The sequence below is a fragment of the Electrona antarctica genome, assembly GCF_951216825.1.
Source record: "Electrona antarctica genome assembly, chromosome: 5".
Lineage (NCBI taxonomy): Eukaryota > Metazoa > Chordata > Actinopteri > Myctophiformes > Myctophidae > Electrona > Electrona antarctica.
The window spans coordinates 24,147,596-24,167,513 of NC_136810.1; the positions used below are offsets into that span (position 1 = coordinate 24,147,596).

Consider the following 19,918-nt stretch of genomic DNA (forward strand, 5'->3'; position numbering starts at 1 on the left):
GGATGTTTAAAGCAGGGACGGAAGCGTTTGGAGACGTAATCCCAGTGGCATCCAGATGTTGCTGGATTTCCACATAGGCTACAAGGACCTGGAATGTCTCATTATATAACACTTGCCTAGAGAAATATTTAATTTGTGTATGGCCCGGAATATGGGCCGCCTGCCGATGTCTAATAGAATATAGGCTACATGAGGGCTGGGCTGTAGCAATAATTGCTCTTAAGTATCACCTCCAGAATGTCAAGTAATAGCGTTTATTAATTATCTTCCTTCACCAATATTGAATACTCGTAGGCCTATAAATCAAATGCTACTGTAAGTGTCACATTTATATATTTGATAGTGTTGATTGATTACAGTCAGTACATGTGAAACGGACCACATGCAAGTGGGCCGTGGCCAGTGGGAAACTGGGACAAAATAACGAAGTGTTAAAATCGGCCCACACAGGCACACATACCAGATTAGCCTATTAATAATAAGCATGATTCATGCTTATGAATATGCTGCATGAACATGATGAACATATCTAAATGTAATTGTATCAAAAATTCACAGTTTCTTACCTACCAAAGTAGGAATACATTTGGCTTTTCTTCTTTTTTTTAAACACGTTTTACCGCGTGACCTTGACGTCGTTGATGTCACCGGCAGGGCGGAGCCACGCCGCTTGTAGTCCACTTCCGCGTAGTGCACTAAAATGTAGTCCACTTCCTGCTTTCCATTCCTCGGCTCGCCCTGCTGCTGGTTATACAGATCAGCTCCATCCACCGGGTCCCTTCTCGTCCGATTAAAGGCACAATGTCACACCAGACGGGCATTCAAGGTACCTGTTATCACTCGCCTTTTGTCGCCGCTCATCATTTCTTTTAGCTGCACCGATGTTCCATTTCTGACAACTTCTAAAAAGACAGAAATTCCCAGACACGGAAGGAAAAGGCTAGGGAGCCCCAGCTGCTAGCGACTAACTGCTAGCCAGCTGGGGCTAATGTTCTGTCTGTGTGACCAGAGAGAGGTGTAATTTTTTGACACTGTTGTTGTGTTATGCGATAGGACTTAATGGCGTCGTAAACGACTCTTTGTCCTATTTACGAGCCACTGAATCGGTGTGGTTTTGCGGTTGGTTAGGGTGACTTGAGTCTGTCAGAAAAGGCTTTGGTTTGAGTCTGTAGGAAGCGAACATCTTGTGATCCTTTGGAAGGACAGTGGGGGCAACGCCTTCATTCAGACAATCCCCTGGCTGGCCTAGTACAACTGTTAACCTCTCTGGATTTACCTGCAGACGGCCTGCCTGCCATTTTAACACAACAGAGTTCATACCCTTTAAAATATCCTCTTTAACTCAGATTGTGTTGGGAACCAAATGTACCCGTTCGTTTGGTTCCATAAACCATTTGTACACTTTGTTACAAATGGATACATTAGCAGGATTTGACTGTTGTAGATGGATTTGTAGGGTCTAGAGATGTCGTCATCATCGAGTACAGTATTGGCAACATATTATTTTAAGTCTTCACTTGAAATGTAATTGGCCCACTCAACACCTTGCTGGGCTACTGTCAGTTATTTTGATCTGCTGGATTAAATTCAGGACAGGTGCAAAGCTGTTATGGGTCTATGCTGTCCATGATAGCAGGTGCACTGCAATTTATTAAATGCCATTGTGTGATGTTTATAGTTATGAATAGCACAAACATGGGTTTCCAACTTTCCACTTTTTATTACATTTGTTTGTGAGAGGACCACAATGGGAATAAAGTAGCCTACTTCCTTGACCATAATGTGTTTTATCTTCTGTTTTAACCAACATATGATTTGTGGGTTAATTGCAGTTGAAATGAACTCACTTCAAATTATTGTAGAGGCAGCAGTGAGTGAATAGTGATGTTTATCACGTGTGTGTGTGTGTGTGTGTGTGTGTGTGTGTGTGTGTGTGTGTGTGTGTGTGTGTGTGTGTGTGTGTGTGTGTGTGTGTGAGAAACAGTCGCATGTTTGCTTGGCCCTGTAAAGCCCTTTGAGACAGTGGTTAAGCCAGGCTGTAACTGTATACACACAAACCTGACTACACTTGACTTCTATGACTTGTTATGTAATAGCTGAATGTTGAAGTTTTGTAGGCTATTACAACTGTGACAAGTCTTGAGCTAATATGATGTTTTCTACTCTGGGCTATGTCACTACTATATCTTAGGTAAAATATCCGCACCAGGGGTCATCATCAATAATTATGTCCATACATGGACAATGTATCAGTGGCAAAGTCTTGTCCGTGGCAAATTTTGGATCTTCTTTTTTCACACACCGTTGTGTTCTTATTTTGATCATTAGACCCAATTAATACTGAATGTCAAGTCTCCAGGGTTTCTTCAGAATATGTATAACACTTGTTTACTACTACAACACGATGGCACATTATGAGTTCACTAGACTAGTAGGCTACTAGTGCTTCTAATAAAATGTTTTATTTGCCCCTTAAATCTGAGAGTGCACAAATGGAACTAAATGGACAAGTCCATTTGGTTCCATTTGAACACTCCCAGACCTGTTATGGTCATTCAGGGCTAGCTCTTTATGCATTTCCTCCTGTAATATTGTCTTCTCATTTTGTCCATGGCAGCACACAGAGTTAAAGCTCCCAATATACTATATACTTGTACTGTATAGTAGGCCTTCATCAGGTACAATACTACTACTATATCTTAAAATGGCAGGAAGGATACTAACTCATACAATGTCTTTCCTCAGCGGGCAACGATGTAAAAGACATCATCGCCACTGCCAAGTGTGGTGATGAATATCGAGTCTTAAAAATTGTTATTGAGGATGGTAAGTAAAGGCTGTATCCTGGAGCTTATAGTTTAGTTTACTGTCACTTCCCCTCGAGTTACTGACACTACAACTACAAAACGTTCACCTTGACATAATTTTGGGCATGGTTGACTTTATAGTGCCCACTAGAAGAACTTCAGATTTCAGATCAACTGTATTATCCCTTGTGGCGAGATTTATTTGTTCCCTTGCTCCAGACAACTGGCAGGTGCATCTGCACAGGTCACAGCAACAGTGACAAAAGACATAAACATGTGGTAAAGATTAATACGTCGCGACTAATTTAGGAGAAACAAGGCATAGAAATCATTGTCTTGTCCATCTACTTGTAGTTTCCTAAAGTCACTTCCCCCTGGCCAGGTTGCTGCTGTGACTGAATTTGGAATTAAGGAGGTACTGTCTGGGCATTATCAGGCTGAATGTTATTGAGTTTATCTTTTCAGGCTTTTCTTGCCCTTATTGATAGTTCACAGTGCAGAGTAAAGATCAGCCAGGTCCAGGAATCTAACCCGCACTGTCAGGCACCAGAGCCTTTAGTGGTAACGACTATTATTGGCGCCCCCCCACATTGAGTTTTTATAGGAAGTTTAGGAACTTATGTTTGATGTATGCTGATGGCTGTCTCTTCACACATGTGGTTTGCAGAGCAGTTGGCGCTGGGAGACACCAGGCAGGCATCAAAGGAGTGGGATCAGGAATATGATTCGCTCGTACTGCCTCTTCTGGAGGAAGACGTGCCATGCTACATTCTCTACCGGCTGGACTCTGCTAATAACCAGGGTTACGAGTGGGTCTTCCTGGCCTGGTCTCCAGACCGTTCTGCTGTAAGGAAACACTATTACATGGATATCTTTATTATCCCATGAGGGAAAATCGTAAAATCGGTCAATCTAACTAACAATCAAACTAATTCTGGAAAAAGGAAGGCCTTAGGTCTTGACAAGCATTTTCACATATTCAAAGGTCGGGGATAGGGGGCTTTGTATTCTATACAAATCCCAGCTGTTTCACCTTTTGATTTGAAAGGCTTGGCTTTTAAAACAAACAAAAAGCTTAGCTGTGGAACTGTAGCTGATGAAGAGGCAACTGGGAAAACCACAGGCCAGGGTAGAGGAAAACATTTCCAGGAAAAGACATGAGTTATTTTATTTGAAAACTGTTGTATGCTCTGTCTGCTCGCTTCATTCAAGTACCGATGTCATTTGCTCAACATACACTAAAGTGCCTTGCAGAGTCGAACGTAATCGACCCAAGAGTACATACGCAAACGGAGGGTGAGAGAAATTTCTCCCTTGCGTTGCGTCAGTTACGTGATCCGTCTCGTTCCGTCGGGTTGAGATCTGATCCCGAGCCGACGCAACCATATTGCTTGCGTTGCGTACCTTGTGTCGAGGACACCCTGCCTACCTGGAGGCAGCAGAGAGCAAGAAGGCTTTTCCTCCTCTGCTCGACCGCTCTTGAAAGAGGACAACACTTCCGCCGGCACATTGAGTTGTAAACGTAAACACGATCGGCATGGATATATCACATTGGAAGTTAAACAGGACAACATGACATCAGCGTTCGAAGCACTGCTTTGAAAACTCGTCTGTGATTATCAGGCCTGGACTGACGTTATGTCCAGTGGGCAATGGGCCGCCCAATGAATGGGCCGCCCCCATTGCTTTAATATGTTTTTGGGTCAAATGTTAGCCCTTTGACCCAGTCCAGCCCTGCTTTTCAGACTAGAACTCAGCGGAATTAGAGCGGAGAGTGTGTGTGTCTCCTAATCCTATGCTTCCATTTGGTGACAATTTGACCGTTTACAGACGCGACCAACAAACCGTGTTTTCCGTTTCTGATGATCATCCACTAGCGGCTTTCTTTGACAATGAATGGTAGACTGCAATCTGCCCGTGTGAACGCAATGATTAATTGATTACAGCACTAGCAAAAGACGCAAAACTTCGTTGTGGTGTGAGCTTGTGAATCGGCAGTGGTATATAGCCTACTTTGATTGATGATATAGTGTAAAACTCATTATATACAGTTATAACGACATCTCAACTCATAACAAAAAATAAAGTGGCACGTCAGTACAGTTTATACAATCTAAACATATTTGACGCATTGCATCCGCATGTAATAAAATAGACCAACTGCAGGTGCCAGGGGGTGTCACAGCTGCCATCTAGTGGGCGAGTAGATGCTTGCACATTAAAAATTATAATACGCAAGTGACGGAGCGACTACACATGTATAAAATAAGCTTGCGTTTTTTTTGTCCGTTTGACTTCCCAACGCAAGGAACAAAACGGACTATGTAGAGGCCTTTACTATGACGCAGTTGGTGTGTCCAGGTCATGAGGGTCATGGTTTAACACTTTCAGGGCTTTAAATTGTTTAATCCAGGGTTCCACCGCTCTTAACTGTAAGTAGAACTGTTAATCTGGACCTGATGTATTATATATATATATATTGCGTGTAATCCCCCAATATAACAAAATGCCCAATTGCCCATCAATATTCCCGTATTCTGAGGGGAATATTCAGTGAAAATATGCATGCTCACAACGTTGTAAGCTTGTAGATAAGCTATTTTGACAAGGAGATTTGGTGTTGAGTGAAAAGGGAAGTGGCCTAGTAGACTTCCGGAGGACTCATTCAAAGCATATAGGGTATATAGTGATTAATGAGCGGCGCGCTGTATTTTATTTCCATGTTGGGTCATTTTATCCTGAGTGTCAAAAGCTCAGTGAACATTTTGTTTGAATGACAAAGCTAGGTGTCATGAGATTAGGTTCTCCATGAGTGAGTGAGACACCAGAAGTAGTGATTACATTCACTCTCATTGCATGTTAAAAGCGGGTATCTAAATCATACCTTTAGCATACAGACAAATGCAAATAAAGCACAGTCTGCCAATGTATTAAAAACCTGTCCTGTAAGCAAATTTAGGAAAGTAAAATGGCTGTGTTCATTTAAATTACCCTTGACAAAACAAACACTCGTGTGTGTGTGTGTGTGTGTGTGTGTGTGTGTGTGTGTGTGTGTGTGTGTGTGTGTGTGTGTGTGTGTGTGTGTGTGTGTGTGTGTGTGTGTGTGTGTGTGTGTGTGTGTGTGTGTGTGTGTGTGTGTGTGTGTGTGTGTGTGTGTGTGTGTGTGTGTGTGTGTGTGTGTGTGTGTGTGTGTGTGTGTGTGTGTGGTTTATGTCCTAAATGTGTAATTTTTAGACTTGTTTTCCCCTAGAAAGACGGTGAGTGGAATCACTACCGCTGGTATCTTGACAACAGGCTTACAGTATATAACATTTTGCTTTTCTCCACCAAAAGGTCTAGGCTTCAGTCATGATAGACGGAAGTATAAAAAATCTCAGACAGGGATTGTGCAGCACATTCCTCACTGTCCTAAACTCGAAGCAGAGTGTCACAGGTTCAGGCTTGTCTTGAAGCTGCAGACGTTTTGCACATTGGAATTTTGAGGATCAGGGTCCAACTCCTTGCAAGGAGATACAGCAAGAAAGTAATTGATTTCGAAAAAAGTCATTCTTGAAATGATTTGCACAACCTTTTGCAGCCGTAACACAAATGATGCACAAGCATCACATATTTGACAATATTGAAAGAATTAACTTCAACATCCATCATCTCTTTGCACTTTGGCCACTCCACAAATGTAGGTCAGCGCTCTCAAGGACCTATGTGCCACTTGTTGATGACTGAAACCAAAGAAAATAACAGAAGTAATCCATTCACTTAACCACAATCAGCTAAAGCTTCAGAGTCGTCCCTCAACATTTCCTTTCCATTATCAACAGGTACGACAAAAAATGCTCTACGCTGCTACCAGAGCCACACTGAAGAAGGAGTTTGGCGGCAATGCCATTAAGGAGGAGATTTTCGCCACCACAAAGGTCGGTCTGACTCGACAGATGGCAGATAAACCCATTCTGGGCGGGAACCCCTATTGAAAAATAGAAGATCTACAAGCTCATTACGAGCTTGTAAATCTGCTATTGAAAATGAAAATGTCGCGCAAATCTTTGCATATATATATATATACTTTCAGAGCGAGTTTTTAATATGTTCAGATGGGTGTTGGCAGCCAATTACATATATTTTTGGGGGTCCTTGACATGAAAATGTTTGAGAACGACGCACATAGAAGCATAGGGTTTTTCAAGAAAACTGTCAGGATTTAGAAGGCATTTGTAGAATCGTCCTCGGGTCTAAATGGGTTAATTGTTATGAAAAGGTTCCATTGGATCGCGTAAGCCGGAATAGCTTGTGTTACACTTGTGTACCACATTCATCACACGCCATGCAATTGAAGCTGCAGCACATGAGTTATTGTGTTGTAATGACCGTTTCCAGGACGACGTTTGTCTCAGCGGCTACAAGAAGTATCTGACCGCACAGGCCGCTCCCTTGCCCCTCACTGCTGCAGAGGAAGAACTGAGACAGATTAAACTGAGCCAGGTACACACACACACACACACACACACACACACACACACACACACACACACACACACACACCCACACCCAAACACTTCCTCTGCTGTCATCACATCCTTTTTAGCAAGAATGAAAGCTCTTAACCACTTCAACCCTATATTCTTGAGCTACAGCTGTACTCTCTCTCATTGCTTTTTCTTGCTGAAAATAGCCCATCTACAACACTATTTTTGACTAATTTTACCCCTGCTTTTCCTTTTAATAAGAAAAATGACCATGAGACAAGCATTTTGAACTCTTTTTAGTTTTAGTTTTTTTGTTGTAAAGCTTTGATACGTCTTGACATTTTTCACCTAGTATGACACATGCCCAACTGGGTGTTGTTGCGCATCAATGGCACAGTCAAACACACACAGACGGTGTAAGTCATTGTTGTAAACAGAGCACTGGGAAATTGGGTCATAGATTGTGGGTGTGCCTCTCATGGGGTTCAAAGCCATTATATTAATGCTTTGGAGCTGGAATGTGTCCTCTCTGTTTCAGCTTTGAAATTCAATAAGGTAATGGTCCTGACCAGAGAGGTATTACTGCAGAGACATAATGCAGATATAATCTGCATTATATATGGTGTAAATCCTTATAGAGAATCAGTGCAGTATAGTCAAAGTCATGCGATTTGTCACACACGTTAGCGCAGTGACATTTGTTCTCCGCATTTGACCTCTTGGAGCGGTGAGCTGCAGCCGTGCCACGCTCGGGAATCATTAGTTGATTTGACCCCCCAATCCAACCCATTAATGCTGAGTGCCAAGCAGGGAGGCATTAGGTCCCATTTTTACAGTCTTTGGTATGACCCGGCCGGGGATCGAACCCCGACCTCCCAGTTTTTCACACCGTGTCAAGTACCGTGCCAAATTGAAATGGCTACTACAGTACATAACAACAGCATAACAGCTTTAACTGTTACCTGAGCGCACTCTCATACACGGTAAGCAACAAAGCACAGCAGTATGGCTCCAGTAGGTGGCTACTTGTGGTGTTCTGCACGCAACAAGAATGCCTCCTCCACCATCAAAGATTGATTCGTCCAAACTCCAAAGCAAACTTTATAGTTTCGCTAAGCAGTACAGTAAAGAAGTTTGTCTGATTATTTTAAGTCTACTTCTGTGTTTGTGTGTCTAAAACTCTCATACACTATTTAACAATATTCGCTTAGGGCCTTAGGCTACTGTATATTAGCTGTTCTGTGCGCATGCTGCGATGCGCACATGTAAGCGTGCGAGTGCACGTGTGTGCGTGACGTTCCGTGGTACCGAAAAGAATATCACCATTACACCACTGGTGTCAGTATGAAATATCTTTTATATGATGAAGTGTAAACCCATCTGATCTACATTGTATATCATCTCTGCCAGGTGGAAACCTCAAACTATTTTCTTTTCAGGATTCAAATTCAAAAGCTTGTAATTCTGCCACTTTAGATGCTTTTGTGTGACGCCATAGTCACATAAAAGTATTGAATATGGAGATAAGAGGATATAATGTAAACCTTACAGAAACAGTGCAGTGTATATGATTAAGTAATCTCTTGCATATGATGTAAAACCTTATAAAACAATGCAGTACAAACGGTATATCAGTATCTAATATAAGTAAACCACATTGGAAGCAATGCAGTATGAATGAGACAATGCAGGTAAGTAAGTAAACCTTATGGAAGCAGTGCAGTGCACAAGGGCACAGAGGCTAGTGATGAATGTTCCAGGGCAGCTGCAGGGTGCATCTACTTTCCTGGCACGAAGCACATGATGGTGCAAAGATGCTGATGTGGAAGAACAGTGGGAGGTTGGCAGAGACGCCCTTAAAATCTAGAAATGTTCCCTTTTTTAAATCCACCTAAAAAAAAACACCAAGGGCTTTATGCAAAGAGGAAATAATGATTTTATAAATAAAGACTCTGAACTTATTATTTATTTTATTATTTTACTTTACCACTTTCAACCTTGCGTCTCTATTCTGGCCTTTGAATATCAGTGATTGTTTTTACATTTTACATTTGATTTCAATATTGGGGAGATTCCTCTGCGTACCACTAGAGGGGAGCAGAAGTAGTAGTACTGTATGCATAGTTGCATATCCTAGTTTGAGGAGCAGTCATATAGACTTTCTCAGCTATTTTCAATAACATACGCCTTCCTTTGTCCCTCTACACCAAATTATTTAGCTGAAAATATATTCACAATGTGTGCTTGTAGCAGGGCTGCCGACATTGGGCAGCCTTGCGTTTAGCATTGGAAAATGATGGGTACAGTTTCAGCCTTTAAAACGCAAAAGTAGGCCTACATAAATTGATTTGATGACTGAAGCAATGTAAGACCCATCTTTAATAATAACCATTCATTATTTAAGTGAATATCTCTGTATGATTGCATGCACTCCCCCAGAAACCTTTTTAACATAGTAGATGTAAGTTGATGTGTTCTGGTGAATTTTGGGACTTGGATATGACCCTGCACGATCCAAGAGTGTTGGCAGCCCTGGAAAAGGGGCGTAAGGGTACAGACATTAAGTACAGAAGTGCTTACTGTCAAACTTTGCATCGATCGTGAGTGGAATGAACACGAATAATGGACGCGGTCATTGAGCTTTGCCTGCGATTGATCGCATCAACGAGACCAGGGAGCGCTCTGCGTCGTTTAGTGGTGCATTCTGCTTAAGATGCAAAATGATGTTTACCATCAGCTCATGTGTAGTGTTGATGGCTTCATTGGCTTGGGCTGTGTGCAATTCAGCAGAAAGGAACCGAGAGAGCTTTTGATCATCGAGACTTGAGGCTTATTACAGGAGGGAGACTACCTCTTATCAACAAATCATCAAGTGAATCATCTTTCTTTTTTTTTTTTACGACAACTCGCTGCAATCGCTAAATCAGCCAGTCTGACACATACATAAACAAGAACCGTCTCGTACCATAAAAGGAAGTAGTTCAAGAAGCAGAGGCCGTTTCCAAAAATAGAGCCAATCAAACACAGCAGGAAAACAGGAAGTCGTTTGGAGTTGCTTGCGCTCCTCCCACTTGAGCAGCTGTTGAAGGAAGATCATAAACATTTGCTCTGCTGGTCTTGAAGAGAGGCTTTCATCATTGCTGTCTGTCTGTGCAATAGAGCTCAGCGGTGACCAGTGATCACGCATAGCTTAGGTGCCAGAAGTGAATTTCCCATTAACTTACTCCAAAGATGTTTCATATCCTTATCCCATTAAGACCTGAGGCTGATTGGGTTTAGTTTTCTGAAGAAAACTGACGGTCAGGTTCAGAGCCTCAGAACGGAGAGGGCACTTTTCTCCAATGGTCAAAAAGGCAGGGGCTAAAGTGCCCTTTCATAAGCAACACATTGACGAACAACAGAACAACAAGCTGATGGTTTCAGCAGGAGTAGACACAGGAGAGCAGGTACCGGAATGCTTTTTTTGGGAGGGGGGGCGGGGGGCCCGCCCAGCCCGCCGCCGATAATTGCGCTGAAAACCTTGACCCGTCCGCCCGCACCACGGGACAACCCGCGGGACCTGCGGGCAACTAATATGTTGCTATATCAGTGGTGCAGTCTCAAACTTTTTCATGTCAAGGACCTGCATAATCATATGCATTGTCGGAACAAAGTGGCACGCTATGAGCTTGTATATCTGCTATTTTTGAATAGCCAAGCAAAGTGTATAATAAATAATGCAGTTTAAGTGGTTTTCCGGTGTTAATGTTTTGATTTGCACACATTTTCATGACTTTTGGCAGATCTACATGCTTGTACTTCGCGGTATGAAGTGACGTGCTACAAGCTTGTACAGTAGCTTCTTCCAAATTGCAGTTACATAAAATAAAGAGAAGAATTGTAAAAAAATATATATATATTATACAATATTTGGGTATATTACAGTTTATTTCTAGCACTTTTTAAAAGCACACAAGAATCGTGCTGTAATTCTAGCCTGGCATGGCCAGACTAATATAACGTTAATAATGTTTTTTATTTGTATATAGCTCTGGCAGATTTGTCTGGTTTCTAGGCTACTGTAATATTAACATGATCAGATACAATATTCTGTGTCAAATATATTAAAAAAAATAATACCAAATTTACATTGTGTGACAGCATTCTGCAGTCTCTTACAATAGCGGATATTGAAGTTATATGTGAAATTGTGAATGTTATCTACAGTTCAGATATAGCCTACATAAACTGAGTAGTAAAAAGACAGGTCAGTGTGCCATTGTAAAATGGCATGTAAACACAACACGCCTTTCAAAGGAATAATTAGCATGAAACTTGCAGTGGGAGCAGTTGGTGGTCTAAAAATAGAAGCAATCCATCATTGTAATCCAAACTACGCCTTTTTCCCCTTTTCCAGTACAGGTGATCTATAGTTGGCGTCTCATCTGTCCAAATATACACACATGATTCGCTTGTACAGCATCTTTGTTTGTATTGAAATTTAGATGCAGAGCATTGTTGCTGTCGGGCAGAAACCTTGTATGTCAATAGCGTTGTGAACTTGTAATCTATTTTCACTACTTTTCAGTGACACTCTTGTATGATGAAGTAGGACATTCATTTACAAAAAAAACACCACAAAAAAGTAGAAATATGGATGGATTTGAGTTTTCTGCCCAACATCAATGTAAAAGCACTCTTAAACCAGATGTATACTTGGTTGTACAACACGGCAAGCAAGTATAAATTAACCATTCATCCCATGTGATGTGACACCTTAGACGGATCATTTCCTCCCTCCCAGTGACTGAATCGAAGAGGATGAATGCACAACTAAAATGTGATTGATTGAAATTTGAAAAATGTATTAACAGATTTCAGAATGGGTACAGTCCAAGGAAGGTACAGGTCAATGCAAAAACAAGAGGATAAAATCAGAAAGCACTAAGACTTGTTTACATCAGGGTCCTCCATATTCAAGTCATCAAGAATGAAGTTGAAGCATGTTATGTGTGTCTTCAGGTGCAGTCAGACATCAGCATGGACACCAAGCAGCAGACCCTACAGGGCGTGGCCTTCCCCATGCACGGTGATAAGCATGTTATGTGTGTCTTCAGGTGCAGACAGACATCAGCGTGGACACCAAGCAGCAGACCCTACAGGGCGTGGCCTTCCCCATGCGCGGTGATAAACATGTTATGTGTGTCTTCAGGTGCAGTCAGACATCAGCGTGGACACCAAGCAGCATACCCTACAGGGCGTGGCCTTCCCCTTGCATGGTGACGCGGTAGAGGCACTGGAACGCTTCAGGGACAAGGACGTCAACTACGTACAACTTGTGAGTCACTGTTTTTTAACTCCTCAGGAAACGCATCAGGTGTAGCCAACCATGCTGTTGTTAGGTTAGTCAGATCATAGACATAAAAACTAAGGTATAGAGACGCCTCTTCCGGCTCTGGGGCACGTGTCTCTGTTGAAGGCAAAACATTCCAGAGATTCCTTTGCGAAGCATAGCGGAGGCTTGCGAAGCTTCCGTGTGCGTAATGGAAGCGGACATTCGGTAGGCCAATCGATGGCAATGTAAAGGTTGGTTTCTCATGCCAATAAAGCTCCCTTGGATTGAATTGATAAGTCCCGGAAAAGATGCACTGTGATTGGCCAGTAGTCACTTGAGTGGCAGCGAGAGACATGGAGTCGCATGAGTGACGTCACTTGGGCAGCGTGCCTTCAGCACTTCCGCTTGACTTCCTGCCTTCAATGGAGACAGGTCACTCCAATGAGGCATCTGTTTGTTTTAATTTCTGAGTCGGATACCCTGAATCCAGAAACTATAATGTTGTACGGCAGGGGTAATTTTTTAGGTCAAGGACCCCTTAGCTGAGAGACGGCAGTGACCCCCAACACATATTGTATAAAACTGTTGCAGATTAAACCTTTTTTGCTAATGTGTATTTTACAGTTTATGTACATTTTGAGGTATTTGTAATGTACTTGCTTATTTCCAATACTATACATTCTACTCCACTACATCTCGGATCCAAATATTGTACTTTTACTCCACTACATTTATTTGAAAACTTTAATTACTAGTTACTTTGTAGATTTTGATAATGATTACAAAATATACATTAACCACTTCAGACCTATACTGTACATTTCATGCCATTTGAAAATAGCCGATCTACATAACAAGCTCACAAGACACATTGTTAGTTTGTAGTTCTATTTTCAAAGGATTTTTATACATTTGAAAACTTGAAACGGGACATTCTGCATGAGTACTTTTACTTTTAGTACTTTAAAGCTGCTATAAGCAATAATATGTCGAAATATCGACCTTTTTTTTATTTTTATTATTCAGACAGCCAGCAATGGGTAAAACGCTCCCAAAAAAGATTTAGTCTCTGTGACACATCTGCATTCAAAGATTTTGAATGTCATTTGTCATTGGGTGTAAGCACACCTAGGATTCCATGCGCGGACAAAAGCCACTGTCTGCCAGCGTCTCTTCCGGGTTTTTAGACAGCTGGTGGATGGAAATGAAGCTCCACCCACGAGGCAGAATGCAGCGTCGGCCAGATTCCCGAAAAAGCTTGCCCCCGCGGCATTAACATTTTTACATGTTATTGCTTATAGCTACTTTAAGTAGATTTCCATACTTTTGTACTTTTACTCAAGTACATTTAGAATTCTGGACTTTTACTTGTAACAGAGAATTTCTAGATTGCAGTATTGATACTTTTACTTTGTTTAGAGTAAGGGTTTGGTCAAGTGTTGTTTACAGACTGAACTGGTTCCTCATTTCCTCAATTTAGTCGTCTGCTGTATTTACAACTTTCTTACCAGGAAGTAGACGTGGAAAAGGAGCTGATTAGGTTATGCCACACTGACCCAACAGAGCTGAAAGACCTACCCAAAAGAATTCCCAAAGACGCTGCACGTTACCACTTCTTCCTCTACAAACATTCCCACGAAGGCGACTACTTGGAGTCTACAGGTGAAGCATAACATTTAACACATTCCATATTCCAAGACGGTGTTTATCCCATTTAGGCCTGACGTCGAAATAAAAAAAAGTTCTGAAAGAATATAGGCTATATTCAAAGATTTGTGCTGCATTTTCACGATTTTTCAAAAATAGCAGACCTACAAATAGCAGACCTACAAGATCTATTATTGTAGATCTGCTATTTTTCAATAGCTAAATTATAAATGTTTAAAACACCAAAAGGGGTTCCCGCCCAAAATGTTGCATGTACATCAAAACACATTTTCAGGCAGGCCCACTCGTGCAAGGTGTGAATAGAATGGGCAAATATCCAGAGTGTTGAATTTGTCTTTGCTTGGTGTTTTGGGGATTTAGAAGGAGATGTGTACGTACGGTCGGCTCATATTTTGTCACTTTAGTTGGCTGAGGCACACTCGGATATGTCGCCGAAATCACACAAGACTGCGTAACCGTATGTTACGCTTGTCAAAACTAATGTGCATCATGTCTGTCTGTCTGTCTGTCTGTCTGTCTGTCTTAAAAGGGTTATGGATTGGTCAACTAGACAGATTATGTTTGGCTTGTCTCCAGACATCATTGAACCATTTCTTATACTGATATTCTGAGAAATGCCTGAATGTCATTGGCATTGGTATTTCTCGAATCATCCTTGCGCAAGCCTGTAACTTGCTCAAAATCCTCTGAAGCTCAAAAGTAAATATTTATGTCGGTGCCACCAGAATGATAAGTGATTGTTGACAAACATGAGTCAAAGTGCTTAGTCGATATATTGGTCTACTCTACAGTATTTCCTGACGTAAACCATGGTAATATTTGAAAATGCACACACAGCTGCACTTTCCCTGTGTGGCATATATCAATTTCGAAATATAGGCGTTTGCTGTATGTGGGAGATTGTTGAGATGGGGCAAGATTCACATTTACACTATTGTGTGTACTAGAGAGAGAGAGAGAGAGACGCATTTTTACCCAATCGTTTTGAAAGGTTTCACTAGACTGTTGGCTTGTTTCTAATGCAGATCTCAAAGAAAGATGTATATTATATAAAGAATGATATTTTGTAAAAAAAACTGTCGTGTTTATGCTAATTGTTTACTTCCGGTCTCAGCCAGAGATCATCTGTAACAAAGACTAGTCACGTGTGATTCTATTCTACGTCTGAGCATAGACATGGTAACGCCCCGCCTGCCTGCCTCTGATTGGCCTACCGATACTGCCCGTATTGCCCCCATGGTCTCACCAGACTGTGTCCTCTGAGATGCGAGGTTACTCCGTGGTGGGAAATAATACAGGTACGGTATAATATAAGAGAATGACAGTTTGGCACATGCGACAGAATGCAGCCTTGTAACTAACTTGTAGGCTAAGTTTTATTTTTGTAGAATAGGCAAACTACTAAACACATACGTTGTACTATGATTTGATTTGGGTGTGTTCTAAATAAAGTGTTAGTGTTGATTATCATGTATTAATCTATCTAATTATAGTAAACTAATACTATTATACTAATAAAGATCAAGGGAAAATAGACATTTTTACAGTACAATAATGTTTCAAGTGTACACATACAAATTACACAATAATCAACACAAACACTTTATTTAGAACGCACCCAAATCAAATAGTATTATTACGGCGTATGTGTTCAATTATTCTCTCTCCTCTCTGTCGCGCGTGCCAAGCTGTCATTCTCTTGTATTATATCGCACTTGTATTATTCCCACCTCGCGGCAGACTATCCAGCACTATTCAGCAAACAGCTGTTTCTCTGATAGGTTAATCAATTACCAGGGCAATTTCTACAGACCAGACAGTTTACAGACATAAATAATCATGTATTATGATTCCAACCTGCTTTCTATTGCAGTCTTCATATATTCCATGTTTTGTGCTTTCCATTGCAGTCTTCATATATTCCATGTTTTGTGCTTTCCATTGTAGTCTTCATATATTCCATGTTTTGTGCTTTCCATTGCAGTCTTCATATATTCCATGTTTTGTGCTTTCCATTGCAGTCTTCATATATTCCATGTTTTGTGCTTTCCATTGCAGTCTTCATATATTCCATGTTTTGTGCTTTCCATTGTAGTCTTCATATATTCCATGTTTTGTGCTTTCCATTGCAGTCTTCATATATTCCATGTTTTGTGCTTTCCATTGCAGTCTTCATCTATTCCATGTTTTGTGCTTTCCATTGCAGTCTTCATATATTCCATGCCTGGGTACAAGTGTAGCATCAGGGAGAGGATGCTCTACTCCAGCTGCAAGAACCCTCTCATCGACATGGTAGAGAGTAAAATTGGCATGGAAATTGAGAAAAAGGTAAGAAACAAAAATAAACATACTAATATGATTATGGCTGATCCAGTGTTGTTTTCGTCGACTAAGACTATGACGAAAAATGTGTTACATGTCTTCTGTTATTTTCCAGAAGTGATTACTTTACAAAAGGTCTCAATTGTTCATAAATAATGTTTGTTCATGAGCTGGTCACTGAGCTCTCATTGACTCCAGTGCATTCTGCCAAACTTCCGGGTAGTTTGGCTCCCATGAAAGTGTCCATGAAAGTGTCATGCCCAGTCACGTGACCACTTCACTTCCTTCTCAGAACTTCCTTGATGTAGTCCAAGGAAGCTCTCGCTATCGCTTATTTTTACTCTTTGAATGCTCTTTCTTGCACTCATTATTCTATCCCTTTGTTTGCTGTGCTTGCTGTGTTTTGTTGTTTGAATGTTATGCTATCTATATGCTGCTGCATTGTCTGTATAAGGAAGCCAAACAAAAATACGTTTTACTCTTATGTACCTGTACACAAGATGTAACAATAAAGTACAACCTTGAACCTTGATATCCTTGTCATCAGTTGGAGATCGACAACGGGGACGAGCTGACGGCTGACTTCATGTACGAGGAGGTCCACCCCAAGCAGCACGCACACAAGCAGGCCTTCGCCAAGCCCAAAGGCCCGGCGGGGAAGAGGGGTGTCCGGCGCATTACCAGGCCCCCCACCGAGGGCGAGGAGGACTGAATAGTACAGCCGTCATCAAACACCCTCACATTCCAAGTGATCTGGATGTGGGTGGTGGGGTCATGTCTTCACACAAGCTTTGTTTAAAAGAGAAAACAAAAGCAGTGGTTCTCAAAAAGCTTTTAATTTCAAGGACCTCCCATAACTCTGAGGGCATACAAATGGAACCAAATGGACCCGTCCAAATGGACCCGTACGGGTCCATTTGTACACTCTCAGAGTTACAGACCTGCTAAGGGTTCATTTGGACCCCGCCTCAAGGAACCCTGAGGGTCCCTGGACCCCACTTTTGAGAACCATTGACCTAAAAAACCTCAAATTTCCAATACAAAGTTCACCCAGAGACTGAACTATGCACATCAAGGACAACTGAGCAATGACACACACACTTCATAAGTTCCATTTGTAGCTTGTCAAATGGAAAAGGTGTAAAAGTATATATTATGAATGTTCACAAGGTATTTTTAAGAAGATTTAGAAGCTGGTTAGAAATAAAAACTCAAAAGAGAGCATTTTTCACAGCTCAAAGAAAAATAATTAGTGATGCACAATATCGGTAGCATATCTATCGGACGATATTTCATTCATGCAATCGAACCGATATCAAAATAATTCCGATGTATATATTTTTTCACTGATATTGAATGATATTTCACAGATATTGATGAGATAATAATGTGACCGTTAATGGCTTTGAAATTAAAAAAAGCTGAATATAAATAATAAATGTAATAAATCAGTATCGGCCAATTTGACCCTGCATATTATTGATATCGGCCAAAATTTCAATATCGTGCATCTCTAAAAATAATGGAACAAAAACTCAATGTTAGTGTGACTAATGTGAATTTGTGCCAATGTGATATAACACTCGCATTCTGAGTTCACATGCTTTAATTCCTTCTCCCCTTGCATTCCTTTTTTGGTCCGTGTCAAATTATGTGTTTTCCAGCGTCGCATCCACACTCGCGTTTGTCTCGTGCGCACACAGCCACAAACATTATGTAATTCACATGTGGTCATTCATTCCTTTTTATTATTGGTGCATTTTTTATATAGGAGAATTGACTTCTTTTTTGATAACTGTGGTTTACATGAGAACAAAAACATCTGCTGAGGAACTTATTTTTCTATGCAAGTGCTGTACATGTACATATAGTGTAGGTGTGGAATAATCGGTGATAAAAAAAAAAAGTTAAAAAAAAAAGAATAACAAACAGGTATTGTCTGTCAGTCATCTTTGTCAATGAGTCAGAATAAGAGCAATTAAGTGTCCAGATTGTGACATCAATGCATCTCAGAACTCACAATAAGAACAGCTGGTTTTAAAGCTACAATTGTCAGTTTAATGAATACAATTGTATTTTTAACCAATATACAGATTATGATAGAGCAGTAATTCTCAACCTCTGGGCCCCAATTTTAAATGGGCCCCAAAATAATTTTAATAATAATGTAACATTAATTCTTCAAGTATACTGCGTTCCATTAATCTAAGCCTGAACACAATCGATCATTAAAATAAACGCGCTTTGTAACAAAAAAGAAAAAAAAGCGCCACCCATCTGACCACTGCCGGGGTTAACAGCTGAGCTACACCAAGCACGCGTGTGCCTAATACGCGGATACGCAAGCCCTGCATACGCAGACTTTAAAATAGGACTGGATCTAAAAGTTCAAAAGCCTGGTGTAGCTCGGCCGTAAGTGATCAGGGCCATGAAGCACTGTGGTAGATTATGTTCCTACAGTAAATTAATTGAAGCTGATGTGGTGCACCAGATGGTACTGTACACTGGATGCTCCATCTTTATTGTAGTTTGGACATTGTTGCAATCATAGACATAAATACGTGGACGCCTCACTGACTACTGGGCCGCATGTCAAGGCCGCCCTCAATGTAGGCAAGCTTGCCCATAACACCACTGCAAGGAATATGCCTGTGTTGTACACAAGTACCTGGCTGAGACTAAACCTTTTTTCTCCTATCTATATAACTTGGGGTGTATTGGTGTGAACCATATTTTTAAACCAAGTACCCTGGCCTATAACATAACTACGTCAGATATGTAAAAAAAAGCGCGGCTCTCACTACAAAATATGGTGGCTGCGATGATGAGTCATTGCTCCAATGACGGCAACGGCCAATGAGGTATCTATGTTTATATATCTATGGTTTCAAGTACCTCTGTCGGAACAGGACGTAAAACGTAGTGGATTGTAGCTTTAAAACCACTTAAATCCCATAGTATGTTGTATTCGAGCAGAATCCCTCAGGGCTCTATACTAGTGACTTCCGTTTTCACTCTACATTCACATCTTCCCTGAAAATAGCCGATCTACAAGCTTACAACGTGTTGCGTTGTAAAGTTGTTGATCTGCCATTTACCTGCGTCTACTGATTAACATTAGACAAGACTACTTAGCTGTACAGCTCACCTCATGGTTGAAGGGGTAATCATCCCTTTTCACTCATTCAGTGTCCGAATAGGAAAATGTCATGTTTGGTGACCAAACATGACATTTGGTTGGTCTTAGTTGTTTTTCTTATCACAATTCTTTGCTTTTTAAAAATAAAATATTTAAATCATGAATTCTAGCCTTGTACTGTATTTACCTTTTCTGAATTTACGCT

At 41.0% G+C, this 19,918-nt stretch overlaps 1 protein-coding gene across 1 annotated transcript; it reads left to right on the top strand.

Annotated features, from left to right (window-relative positions):
* Nucleotides 1–711: 711 nt before the first annotated feature.
* Nucleotides 712–19,877, top strand: twf1a (twinfilin actin-binding protein 1a). The gene is made up of 9 exons (XM_079501061.1): nt 712–826; nt 2,746–2,826; nt 3,475–3,653; nt 6,626–6,721; nt 7,182–7,286; nt 12,462–12,587; nt 14,096–14,246; nt 16,459–16,580; nt 17,122–19,877. Exons 1-9 carry the CDS (start codon nt 802–804, stop codon nt 17,284–17,286), a joined length of 1,050 nt encoding a protein of 349 aa, XP_079357187.1. The 5' UTR covers nt 712–801; the 3' UTR covers nt 17,287–19,877.
* Nucleotides 19,878–19,918: the final 41 nt, after the last annotated feature.